Here is a 13,207-nt window from a genome sequence, read left to right on the forward strand (position 1 = left end):
TGTGTGTGTGTGTGTGTTTGTGTGTTTGTGTGTTTGTTTGTGTGTGTGTGTAAAGCCTCACCAGGCAGCTGCAGGCAGGCTAGCTTTCCGCTGATGGGCCCCCTACCCTGCTAATAGAGTCAGTCATTTCCAGGAATGAACCCCAAATCATCATAGAAATGACATTAAATAGGGCGACTGCACGATTTAATACTTTAAAATAAAATTGATTCCAACCAGAAAAAGTCATTAAACTAATTTGATGCGACAGGGCGAAGTAGAAATAATTCAGGCACTTGAGTTAATGTTTTTTTTTTTTTTAAATGTCTCCTCTTCTGTTAGCAATTAAATTGGCAATTATGAGTGTTTATGCGATTGATTCGCGAATAATATAAATTCCTTTCTGATCCTAGCCTCATCTCATCATCATATCAAAAAACTAATTCATATGCAAGTTGGACTGTTAAGGGGTGAGAGCTCAGAGCAGGTAGTTAAAACCTTTTTTAGAGTTTGCATTTGATTAGTCTTTTACCTCAGTTGGTCCTGAGGCTACATTGTAAAACACACACATACCAACACAAACACACACACACATACACATACACAATTCCTCAGGACTCATAATAACAATGAAACCCGATGGACTTTGTCTCAATTCCCTCATATTTATTCGCCACCGCTACTTCAATTATGAACGAAGATGTTTGATTACAACAGGAAGAAAGAAGCAAGAGATAAGATGAATAGGCTATAGAGTGTGTGTGTGTGTGTGTGTGTGTGTGTGTGTGTGTGTGTGTGTGTGTGTGTGTGTGTGTGTGTGTGTGTGTGTGTGTGTGTAATCAGTACCTTGATGGTGCAGGTTAAAATGCTGCTGATTACACTGGATGAGGGTTGGTTGGAATAAAAAGACACTTGTTAGCATCTCTTAATGAATGTAGATTAAAAACTGTAAAAAGTAATAGGCATTCTGGGGGATTTGGGTACAACGTGAACATTGTACTGCATCTAGAATCCTTTGCAAGCTGATAATAACCATTACATGTTGCCAAATTATTCTCCTGGTATGACGTGGCCAACCTAACATTTCCATCATGAATAGCGCTGCATTCGAGGAAATCTAGAATCCTAATGACATATCAAAGGATGTGTACTCTGTGTTCCTGTGACCCAGATTCACGAGATGTAGGCGCAATTATTATGCTGTCAAAGGTGTGTGTGTGTGTGTGTGTGTGTGAATACATGCATATTTTTTTCTTAGCGTGGGTGTGCAGATATGAGCCCTCTTTTGTGTGTCCCTATGAAGTCACTGCCTTAATTAAAGTATGAAGAAATGTAAAATGCATGGCCCTCAGGTTCACAGCTTCCTTTCTTACATTATTAAAGCACCTCGAGCCAATGACAGACGGTAAACAAAAACAATCCATCCCTGCTTTTCTTTTTGTTCGATCAATGACTGATAAACTCTTACAGTGGCTATGCTTTAAAAGGTACTTGACATTCAAAAATAAAAAAAATGCATAAACAAAAGTATTTTGTTTGAAAGAAAATGAAATATATACAAAACAATGGGAACAAAAAAAACTATTGACACATTTTCTACCACTTATCTAAATGATTTGTTTTGTCAGGTTTAGGACTTAAGAAACAGGTACAAATAAACTGTTTTGTTTTTTTCTTAATCCATCAGGACTTTTTTGGTATTTGTTGTTGTATATCAACATTTTTTCCACAAGAGGCAGAGCACACCACTATCCCATATTTTATAAATTACCCAAAGCATCCATGCTCTCTTCCAGGTAAGTTTAGAGTCCTCCATGGGCAGATTAGTGCTTTTCAAAATACTTATGTGAGAGGGTCTTGAACATGTTTTCTTCAGTGGTTGTAATGTTATGTTTAAAGTTTGCCTGTTTCTAATCTTAGATATGTGTCCTTGTTGCAAATAGAGCTGCTGTGTTGCAAGACACATTTCAGATTTGGTCTCACAAAGTATTATCCTGTCACGTAACAAACGTGATAGCATGTTAGCTAGCTGCTAGCTTCACAGCTCAAGTACTGCAGAAAGCAGATTGATGAAAGAAAATGTATAATTATAAGACAGGAGGAAAAGAATATGTAACTGAACTCTTTCTTCTCACCAAATGTGTTAATGAACAAGGTAACCAGAACTCATGTTATTTTAGAATCATTAGGCAGTAGTGGTCCAGCAAGCAGGGAAAATATCGATTATCAATTTGGCAAATACTCAAGAAGAGTCAATGAAAATACTGGGCTGGCTCACATTTCAGGAACACAGCTGTAATATATCTAAAACAGCTGAATATATCTTGGTGGTTTCAGCGGATGTTCACCACAGTGAGCACAGCTGGAGCGACAGGAATCTTTAAAAATACATCAACAATCCAACCGGGAATGATATATTTAGGCTGTGAAAGTGGAGTATTGGAGTTGAGGCAGTTGCTGCATGTTGCCTTTTGTAGTTGTCAGAGGGACGAGCAATGGAGAAAGAATAGATAACAATGACTGAAAGAGGGCAGATAAGCACGGTGCTCACCCTTGGGATGGAGAGGTATCTTAAGAGGGTCGACATGATGAAAATGCATGCTTGTTAGGGTGAATGAAAAAAGAATAAGCGAGAAGAGGCAGAGGTTGCGGAAAAATTGAGAGGAGAATGCAAAAATGCTCCAAGGATGTGGATCGGAGAGGCTAGGTTATGATATGATGTACTTTCATACCTGTTGTTATTATTTGCTACTTCTCGCAGGGGTTTATTATTATACCCTCTGCAAAGCTGCACACATGGAGCCTGCCACTCAGGGCTGCAGCCAATAACGCTCATAGTGCTCCGCGTGCAGCTATGAATTCATTCCCTTCCACAAGTAGCTATTCATATTAAAACAAGCAATGATATGAGAGGAAGAGCACATATTAAAGCCCGATGATGTCTCGCACACCCGCACACCCGCCCACACACACACACACACACACACACACACACACACGCACCCATCCAACCATCCTGCAGTTCTCCTCTCTTTGGTTTTATTAAACGGGGAGCGAAGCCAAGCTCCAGCCAAATTTGGACGGAGACACCCCTGTGTGCACAGAGGCAAAAAAGATGAAGCGAGGAAAGGAGACGAAAGACAGCGACGGACAGTCCAGATGGAGACTCACTATCCTTCTCACTTCACGTTGAGTGTGATGTGTGTGTGTGTGTGTGTCGTCTGCAATCCATCAACCAATCTGCCAGCAGAGGCAGAGCTCAGTTTCATCTCACACTAAAAACTGGCTCAGAGCTCCTCTAATTGGCTTGAACGCTGCTGCCATGCTTCCTTATAGTTCTGTCGGAGAGGGAGCTAGTGAAGCATGATCCATTGGCCTGACGTCTGCGCTCCGACCTGTGTGAATCTCCCCACATAATGTTTGTGCGATTGGTCCCTCCGGGGCCATTTTCAAGGCGCCTATAAGGAGAATTAAACCTGAGATATATCCTCAAGTCCTCCACGTTTTCCTCCTACTATCTAGCTCCAGCAGGCCTCTTCCTGCCCGCCATCCCTTCCTCTGTTGTCCCCCTCTTTTGCCTCCTCCCATCTTCAATCACTCATTCTTCTTCCCCCACACATCTTTCTTCCCTTCCTTGATGTGTGCAATCCCTTAATCCTCTTCATCTCACATGCATTGCCTTTCTCCCTCTGCTTCCTTCTCACACCTCCTTTCCTCCGTCCTTATATTTCTGTCTCGGCCTTACATCCATCCCTTCTTCCCTCCAATCTCTGTTATCAGCCAGTCTGTCATCACCCAGTCATTATTGCCGCAGTTTCTTGTCTGTCCGTGACCTTTCTTCCATCTTCAGCTGTCCTCATCACGGCTGTTCTACCCTCCTTTCATCCGTCCATCAAACACAATCTGTCTTCATCGTCGCTATTCTCTGCTGTTCCCTCCCCATAGAGAGCGATGTGGCACAGCGTTATGTTTACTTTCTTTAAAGAGGAAACACCCCTTTAAAAATGTTTTTTTTTTTAATCGGCTGTCACAAATCCTAGTGTTCCAGGATCTCTTTGCTTAATTATTCTAGCTATGATATTGCCATTTAATGAAATTTAAAACATAATAGAGAAATCACATTACGGAGAAGGGCAGATAATGTTAATATCCACTGACAATTTAACTGATTATATAGTGTAAAGCCTCTCCTATCCTGTTTGTGGAGACATCACTGGGTTTAAGAACAGTCTATTAAATGCCACTTAATTATACGATAAGACTCGTAAAGTGCACACACACAGGGTGATGAAGATAGCTATGATATGTACACATGCATTAATGCGCACACCACCGCACACACATCCATAAATCATCATACATGCTCACAGACAGCTTAGCCAAGTCCCTCTGGAATCACTTTCTAAAGAGAGGCTCGCTGTGTCATATTAAAAGGAATTACAATTAATAATGTTATTCTTGCAGCATGACTACCAGAATGGCAATGAGCAACATTACATCAAACCATGATAACTGCTCATAAGGATTTAATAATGGGGTTTGAATACGGATTTCTTCTTTAATTACATGTTAACAATACCAGTAAACATAAATATCTTAAAGAACTACAGTTGATTATTGGCCATGACCCTAACTCTAACTCTTACTTTTTTGGCAGAGCGTAACGAAGGTAACTTCTTTACTATGGACTGACGGCTTTGGGCCCTTGTAATATTTCACATGTGGGTTTGCACTTTATATAACAACTTCATTTTGCACAGTAATAATGTCACTCAGCACTTTAGTGAACAGTTTGCACTTTATTAGCGTGATTTGCACAGTACAGTTTGGCATCGCATATTTGCACATTTTTATATAATTTATACTAGTTATTGATGTTGTATTTATTAAATGATTAAACCGTATTAATTGGAATGTCGTCTGGCAGCTCCGAAAGTGTTTATGATTGTATAAGAATGACAGCGGTTGAGATTAATCATTGTGTGCAAATAATATGTTTGAGCGCGTGTATATCATGACGTTAAGTTGCATTAATTGTATAAGTGAACACTGTGTAAAGTTAACGTCCATTGCTTACCCATGCTGTCTCGTCCGGTGTCCGCTCCAGTGTGTTTGGCCAAAAGGTCCTCGGGTGAAACAAACACTGACCAAAGAAGGTTCCGGGACGAACCAAGTGGCGAGATAGGCGTAGGGGTTTCTGTTTTAGTTGGGAATGTATTTATATTTATTCTGGTCAGTTATCATGTTTGTTTTGGGTTCAATTAACAGATGGCTGTAGACAATTGATAATGCCATGTAAATAATATTATGGATATTCTTTATAATCATTATGATGACATGTATTTATTAAGTGTACCTGTGAATGGTTTCTCCCAATCAAATCCTCTGAAGAACCTCTATAAAATGAGCCAGTCTTCAGTCAGAGGGGAGTGGTGAACATGTACAGGGAGTGGTGAACACCTACATGCTGGATACTGTTCTCTTGTTGTGTTTTTGGAATAAAGTCACCATGGTTCGCAATTTTACCTCCTCTCGTGGTCGATTATTTTCCTGAAAATCCCACCGCTAAAGGGTCGCTGTTGGCAGCAGAACCCCCAACGAAACAGGACATGGAGTTGGCAGGACCCCCGACGAAACAGGTGTCGGCTGGACCGCCAATGGAAAAGGGACATGAATCGGGACCTGAGTCGGGACTTGAGAAGGCGGAACCCCCGTTGAAGAAGGGACATGAGTCGGCGGGAGCACCGACGGAGAGGGGACTTGAGAAGGGACTTGAGAAGGGACTTGATTCGGCCGACAGGAGACGGGGGACCTGGAGTTGGCCGACAGGATACGGGGGCGTTGTCCGAAGAGCCAGTACTGGAGCCGAAACTGGAGCCGTGACCATGGCTGCGTGGGCCGGAACGAGAGCCGGAACCATGGCTGCTTGAGCCGGAACTGGAGCCGGAACAGAAACCTTTGATCTCTGGGCTCAAGCACAGGTGTTTCATAACGTCGTTAGCTCAAACATAAACACCTGTGTCATGGAACACGATGATGTCATAACTCCAACTGACATGCTCAGAACTCCACCAAACTAGTTCCGTGAATGGTTAGGAGAGATATCCTTTGTTGGAATGAACCTTCCATATGTTTACAACCCACTTGCGCTCGCTGTCGCTCTCGATTCCTCTGAATAGTATTACGTATTTAACAGGTTTGCCACCTGTAGTACGCAGGGCCGATCATAAACTTGATGTGAAGTATGACTAGTGACGATGACAACAGAGAACTTTTACTTAAGTAGACTTCAGTGTGAAAAACCCTACAATTAGGTTCATATCTGCATCATAAGTCTTACATTGAAACTCAAACTCTAAAATGATTTTACGTTCCCTCAACTTCGCCCTCTCGGACTTCTAGACTACCTCTACTACCAACTCCTACCGTTTACTACGACTATTACTAATGGAGACGTGGTTGTCGAGTCTCCACTTACACACATGAAAATAGGGTGATGTACATAAATCAGAATATAATGCAGATTGATCTCACACCTACTTCACCCCCTACAATGTTAGTCTGAATTCAGCGGGTGGACCTCTTTACGTGTTCGTGGGGACGGTCATATCGTTCAGTAAAGTTGTGGATCGACGTGGAAATGCGGTCGAAACCTATTGTGAAATTACATGTTATTAATTTACTTTGTGTTATGATAAGGAACTTAAGACTTAGACCTGGCTTAGACCCATGACCAATGAAAACCATTCCCCTCTGTCAACATTGTGAAGAAATCCAAAGGGTCATCTCATCTTTTTTGTAAATGTGACTCCTACTCGGGTGAAAACAATGCAGATATCATGTAAGAGTTATACAGTTGATGGACTTATTACAAAATTCACACGAATTACTTTATGTCATTGATCCAACCTTTTACATAAATTTATGTCACGTGAAGGTTCCCGACAATGTTGGTAGGGTCAGCTCACATGTCCCGGTGCCAACTTGTACAATCTATTGCCAATGGAAAAAGCGGTTGATACTGTTTTTTTTCCCCTTTCGGGGACAGTTTAAGGATATCGCGTTGTTCTAACATTACCCCAAAGGTGTGGGTAGGGGTTGTTTGGTTACTTGTCTACTTGTCGGTGTATTTTGTCTTGTGGCCTACCTTGATCTTTTGGACGGTAAAGGACGACTGTTTACACACAACTTACGACATTCTGACCACATGTAAACAACCGCTTTTACGCTTTTTCGACTTATAAAATAATAAACTTTACCAGAGACATCAACGAATGTTTTTCGTTTCATTCACACAACGACTTTGAATCGGCTTTTTACGTCTTTTCACTTTACTAAACCTTAGTTTTTAACATGTCGAGTTTACGTAAGGTTAATTAAACAACTTTGTGACTTTCACTTTTACAATTTTCCTTTCCTCATCCTTTTTTTTTACTCTTCTTCGAATTATAATTTTTCTTTACAAATTTTTCCCATATTTGTTGTCATATCCGGAGTTACAGGGACTTTATCGACTTATTCAATTATCACACCTTACCAAAATAATCGTCTTTCATCGACTTCCTCAATGTTATATTTTACATTACATCTACGTCTACTTACACAATAATTCTTCTCTTTTATTTCATTTTTTCCGAACCCTTTTCGTCGTCTATATAAAATTTGACGGTTGAAAACCCTTGATGGATTGAACTACCACTCACTAGACAGTGGTACCGTTGCCGGTAAACCTACTTTGGGGTTATTATGCGGAATGCTACACAACTACCGCACGGTAGCAATGGTTTGGACCCGGTCAAACCTCGGTAAAAGTGACTTAATACTCTTTTGCGCACGCCAAAGTACCACTCTCGTAACACAACGGTACCGGTTGCCGTAAAACTTCTTTAGAGTTTTGACAGGTGCATATACAGAAGTGCCGACCTGACAATCGTGCTTCAAACTCGTGAAAAACTGGTTAAAAGTATCCTCAAATATCGTTAATAGGCAAAAAATACCGCTCCCTACACAACGGTACCGTTGGTCGAAAACTCCTTTTGAGTGTTGACCGTGTCTGTACAACTCCCGACCTGTAATTGGTAATAGACTTCAGACCACGACAAAACTGGGAAAAGTATCCGTAATGCTGTTGTAGCACAAAACCGCTCCCTACGCAAAGGTACCTTTGTCGTATACCACCTCTACAGCCTAAACTGCATCTCGACAACTCCGTACCCGGCCCCTGCTAGCCTAGTAACAGTTAACTTCAATGTCGCTGTAGCACAAAATACCGCTTCCTACGCAACGGTACCATTGTGGTGTAATACATTGTAGTCTAAATGTAAAACTGCATCTCGACAAACTACATCTCGAAAAGTCCCGGTGTCCAATTGGTANAATTCTCTGTTGTATATATTGTGTGTTGCACCACGGACCTGTTAGAGAGTGTACCGTGTTGTTGTATTCATTCTAGCTTGACAGTAGCAGGTAGCAGATGTTCCTACTTTTCTGTAACAAATGGAAAATAAAGTGTGGAGTTCCATACTGAACACACCGCCTCCGACTCCCATTCATCGGCTCCACACCAGCATGTTTTTAAAGATTTAATATTTTAAGGAACAAAATATCAACTTTGAACAGTGTAACGAAGTTAACTTTGTTACTATGGACTGGCGGCTTTGGGGCCTTGTAATATTGCACATGTGGGTTTGCACTTTATGAAACAACTTCCCTTTGAACAGAAATAATGTCACCCAGCACTTTAGTAGTGAACAGTTTGCACTAGTTATTGATGTAGTATTTATTAAATGATTAAACCGTATTAATTGGAATGTTGTCTGGCAGATGCTGGTCGGGTCCTTGGCTCCACCTGAAAAGAGAGGGGAGTTGGCGAGAGCGCCGAAAGTGTTTATGATTGTGTAAGAATGACAGCGGTTGAGATTAATCATTGTGTGCAAATAATATGTTTGAGTGTGTATATATCATGACGTTAAGTTGCATTAATTGTATAAGTGTACACTGAGCAAAGTTTAAATCTATCACTTACCCATGCTGTCTCGTCCGGTGTCCGCTACAGTGTGTTCGGCCAAAAGGTCCTTGGGGGAAACAAACACTGACAAAGAAGGTTCCAGGACGAACCAAGTGGCGTGATAGGCGCAGGGGTTTCCGTCTTAGTTGGGAATGTAGTTATATTTATTCGGACAGTTATAATGTTGTTCTTGGGTTCATTTAACAGATGGCTATAAACAACTAATAATGCTATGTAAATGATATTATGGATCGTCTTTATAATAATTATAATGACGCGTGAATTTATTAAGTGTGCCTGTGAATGGTTTCTCCCAATCAAGTCATCTGAAGAACCTCTACAAATGAGCCAGTCTTCAGTAAGAGACAGAGCGGTGAACCTGTACAGAGAGGGGTGAACACCTACAGGCTGGCTACTGTTCTTTTGTGGTGTTTTTGAAATAAAGTCACCATGGTTTGCAACTCTACCTCCTCTCGTGGTCGATTCTTTCCCTGAAAATCCAACCGCTAAAGGGTCGGTTTCTCACACAGAGGTCAAATTAAGTTTGTGTCCAACACTAAATAAGCCGTTTCCTGTATTTTGTATGGTTCCTTCATACTTGATACAGCGCAGGTACATTTGTAAACGAGATAAACTTTTGTCCTGCATTTTTTAAGCGTAATAGCATCACATTTCCTTATTTGAAAAGACTGTACAAGCACTGTAGTTAAGACAAGCGGCCTGTTTCTAACTAGACATCGCTGATTAATCATCGTCACTTCTTGTGTTTTCAGACATGCACAATCAGCAGTGAAGTATCATTTATGAAACAATGTTTTCCCAGAACCCTCTTGAAGACGAAGTGAAGCATCTCAAGGGCCCTTTTGAGTAAACAATATGATTTGTTTATGTATTGTTGGAAAAGCAGAAGATGCTCGTAAATAAATAGTGGAAGATCAAGTGATGTGTGTTCCTTCGGGAGAATATTTGACTCAAGTGGATAACTATGTCAAAATAAAAATATAGGATTTAATCCATGTCTTTCACGGGATATTTCTCACCAGATTTACAATATACAAATCCGTTCTGATTTTGACTTTTATTTTGATAAGTAGTGCAAAACAAAGATTTATTGCAAATGGAATGACGTGTTTGGTTTGGCCACTGCTCAAAAACCATGCAAATCAGAAAAACTGGTAACTCTTAATAGCCTCAATGGGGTGTAACCCTAACCCTAACCCTAAGTGCTGCACCTGTTTTCACCCATTGGTCATCCGCTCAAAGATGTCCCGCCCCTCAGCCTATCACGTACAATATGGAAACCTATATAACACAGGAAATGGAAAAACTCAAAAAAGTACAATAGGGCTCATATTCGAGCCTGAGACCTGAAAAACAGGCTTGGGGCTTAACAGGTTAACAGCAATACTCATACCAGCTGATGATGAAACCATGATAAAGGCCTAACTCTTTTCCATGCGACTGTTCGTCCAATACATTCTGGTAATGTTCCCACAGAACAGATATAGTTGAGCTTATCTGCAAGTCTTTTCTCACATCTGTCTGCAGGTAAATTCTATATTAAGAGGTGGCAGGCTTGGAGCAGACTCAGCAGTCTGAGCAGACAATGGTGTAATCAACAGTGAACCAGTGGGGCACTGAATCCTTTCCTGTGAGTACAGGAGAAAGGAGTGTGGTGGGGTAGGCCTCGCAAGGGAGGGCATCGGGGGATGAAGATGTTCCTGGATGTTGTCTTGAGCAGTTCTTCAATCTCTGTATCTTCAGCCGGCCTGCCTGGCAAGGCACCTTCATCAACGAATATTAATCAAAGTCTGATGTCTGCTCAATTAGACTGAGGCTCTGCCTCGACAACACCAAACACACGGAGCCTGCAGGTGGCCACAAATACATAAAAACTGGCACGGCAATTAAAACAATATGAACACCGATAGCAGAGGCTAAATGGAAGCTTCTGCCTCGCTATTAACGGTTTTATCTACACAACATATGTTGTCTTTCTGTGCTTTTGTTAGCATGCTGCGGTATGACACGAAAGAGGTAACCTTGAATTCAAGGAGAAATGCAAGTAGGCCTGATGTCAATGTACTACAACAGCATCCTCCATGATTGCCAACCTTGACAGTCAGTGCTGATTTTTACAGAAAAAAAAGGATAAACATGGAGAGTGGGTTTTTTTTGCTAGAGAAAACGTTGAATGTTGCACGCTTCAGATGGGCACTTGGACTACACAGTTAAGGTGGGGCGTGATCATTGTTTAACAACGAGAACAAGAAAAACATTTCAGACTGTTATCATAAGTTATTTATGGTTATTGGTCCACTTTTCCACAAATGGCCATCTTTGAAACTCTATGATTGTAATTTAAAAAAATAAGAATTTCAACTTGTAATATTTCTGAATGTGACAGAAAGACATTTTTTGGTCGACAACTGGAATATAATAAGAAATAATTCATTATCTTTTGAGAAAACCAAGAGATTTAGACATCTTGGCTCTCAGGAGCATACCAATATCAGGTTCAAGCGCATTGTCTTTTTTTGATTAGCAAGGTTCAAATACAATCTGGGGCATCCTTGAGTATTTCAATGGATTAAGTATTTGAAAGTGCTATCTTTGAGTTTTTATTTTTGTTATTTCGGATTGATAACCCTACACGGGGGTGTTGGAAAAAGGCTGCCATCAAAACTCAGACAAGGGATCTTTGAGAACAGCATCTGATCAATTGTCTTCTTTTATTGTGATCCATTATAAGTCATGCGTTTCTTTCTGTAATGATGTTTTGTGTCTACGAGGGCCGTCCTTGGATGTTGATCTGATAGGGAGCTTCCTTGCAATTATGCAGTGGAACGTAACAGAGGGCAGACAGAAAAACAGAATGTGTAGGGCAAAGGCAAATGCACTCCTGGATACAAATCTGGAGAGACCCAAAATAAGCAGAAAAAAGTATGTTGCCTCTATCACTGTCTGGCTTGCCTATCCACAGCATACATATAATTGCAAAGACTGGTGTCATGAGTCAGTATAATTGGTAGGATCCAGTTGTTAAGCGCCAGAGGGACTTGGAAGCATGTTCGGTATACTGGGGTTATTTTCCTCCCGTCATCCTCCTTCCCTCAGTACATCCCTCTGTTTCTGGCATGTTAGTTAAAACAACAGCTCCAGACTCTTGTGGATTACCAGTGTCCTTGCTGCTTGCTCAGCCACATCGAACGTCAGCGCAGTATCACACACACACAGCAGCACAACACACACACACACAACACGACACACACACATCACACACACACAAACACAGCACACACACACACACACACACACACACACATCACACACACCACACACATCACACACACACACACACACACACCACACACACACCACCACACCACAACACCACACACACACACACCCAAATCTAAATCTGGGAATATGGGTCACTTAAGCACAACTGACACGCTTTGTATAAACAAACCTGGGAAAGGGACGTTAAAAAGTTATGTTTTAATTTTATGGGCGTTTACGCTTTCAAGCAGCAATAACTTTGACGTTTTCAATATAAAGATTTGGTAGAGTATTGTGGCCTTGTGTTCTTGAAAATTAATATTAGTTTGATTTTAAGAATTTCTTGTAAAAAAAAAAAAAGCCATAAGTTTTACATGAAGAAGAAGAAAAGACAGCACTATAATCGAATGCACCAAGGGGAAATGTTGGTTTTCTCCTAATCGTCAACATTTTTTTAAGTTGAAAAAAACCACATGCCAAACAAAATAACAAAGAGATCATACTGATTATTCTATTTATTTTTGTTTTCTGTATTACTGGCATAGCCCACAAAGATTGAGAAACAACAACAACCGTGTACAGTGGAACATGTGTGGCACGTAACACACAGTGAGTCAGTGATGGTTGCCCTCCTTCATTTTATTTTGAGTGTGTTTTTTTCTCTGGTCAAACGAGCAAATCACCGACCAGGACAAATCTGAAGCATGCAACACCCTCCACAAAAGCAGTGGACTGCTGCTGAGTGACCAGGGAGTGATCATCAGAGGGCAGACAGCAACCAAATTAGATTCTCAGGGACTGGGCCTTACCAGGCAAACACATCCGTCATGTATTCGAAAGGCACAAAACAACTATCTGTATGTTTTCTGACCGAGAGACCCTTCCCATGTGCCAATAATATGCCTCATCTCTTCTTCGCCCAGTAGCAAAGGGAACAAC

General features: G+C 41.0%; 2 protein-coding genes across 2 annotated transcripts in view; both read right to left on the minus strand.

Moving 5' to 3' along the window:
• The window catches only part of LOC104947447 (ADP-ribosylation factor-binding protein GGA1-like), a 32,266-nt gene extending 26,367 nt beyond the window's left edge, over positions 1 to 5,899 (minus strand). The window contains exon 1 of the mRNA XM_010773456.1: positions 5,543 to 5,899. Coding sequence (XP_010771758.1) covers positions 5,543 to 5,899 — 357 coding nt within the window. The remainder of the gene's footprint in view (positions 1 to 5,542) is intronic.
• pde6d (phosphodiesterase 6D, cGMP-specific, rod, delta) overlaps positions 1 to 13,207 on the minus strand; it is an 818,526-nt gene that overhangs the window by 210,690 nt on the left and 594,629 nt on the right. The window lies entirely within an intron of this gene.

The sequence above is a fragment of the Notothenia coriiceps genome, unplaced genomic scaffold (genome assembly GCF_000735185.1).
Source record: "Notothenia coriiceps isolate Sejong01 unplaced genomic scaffold, NC01 NC01_scaffold00012568, whole genome shotgun sequence".
NCBI lineage: Eukaryota > Metazoa > Chordata > Actinopteri > Perciformes > Nototheniidae > Notothenia > Notothenia coriiceps.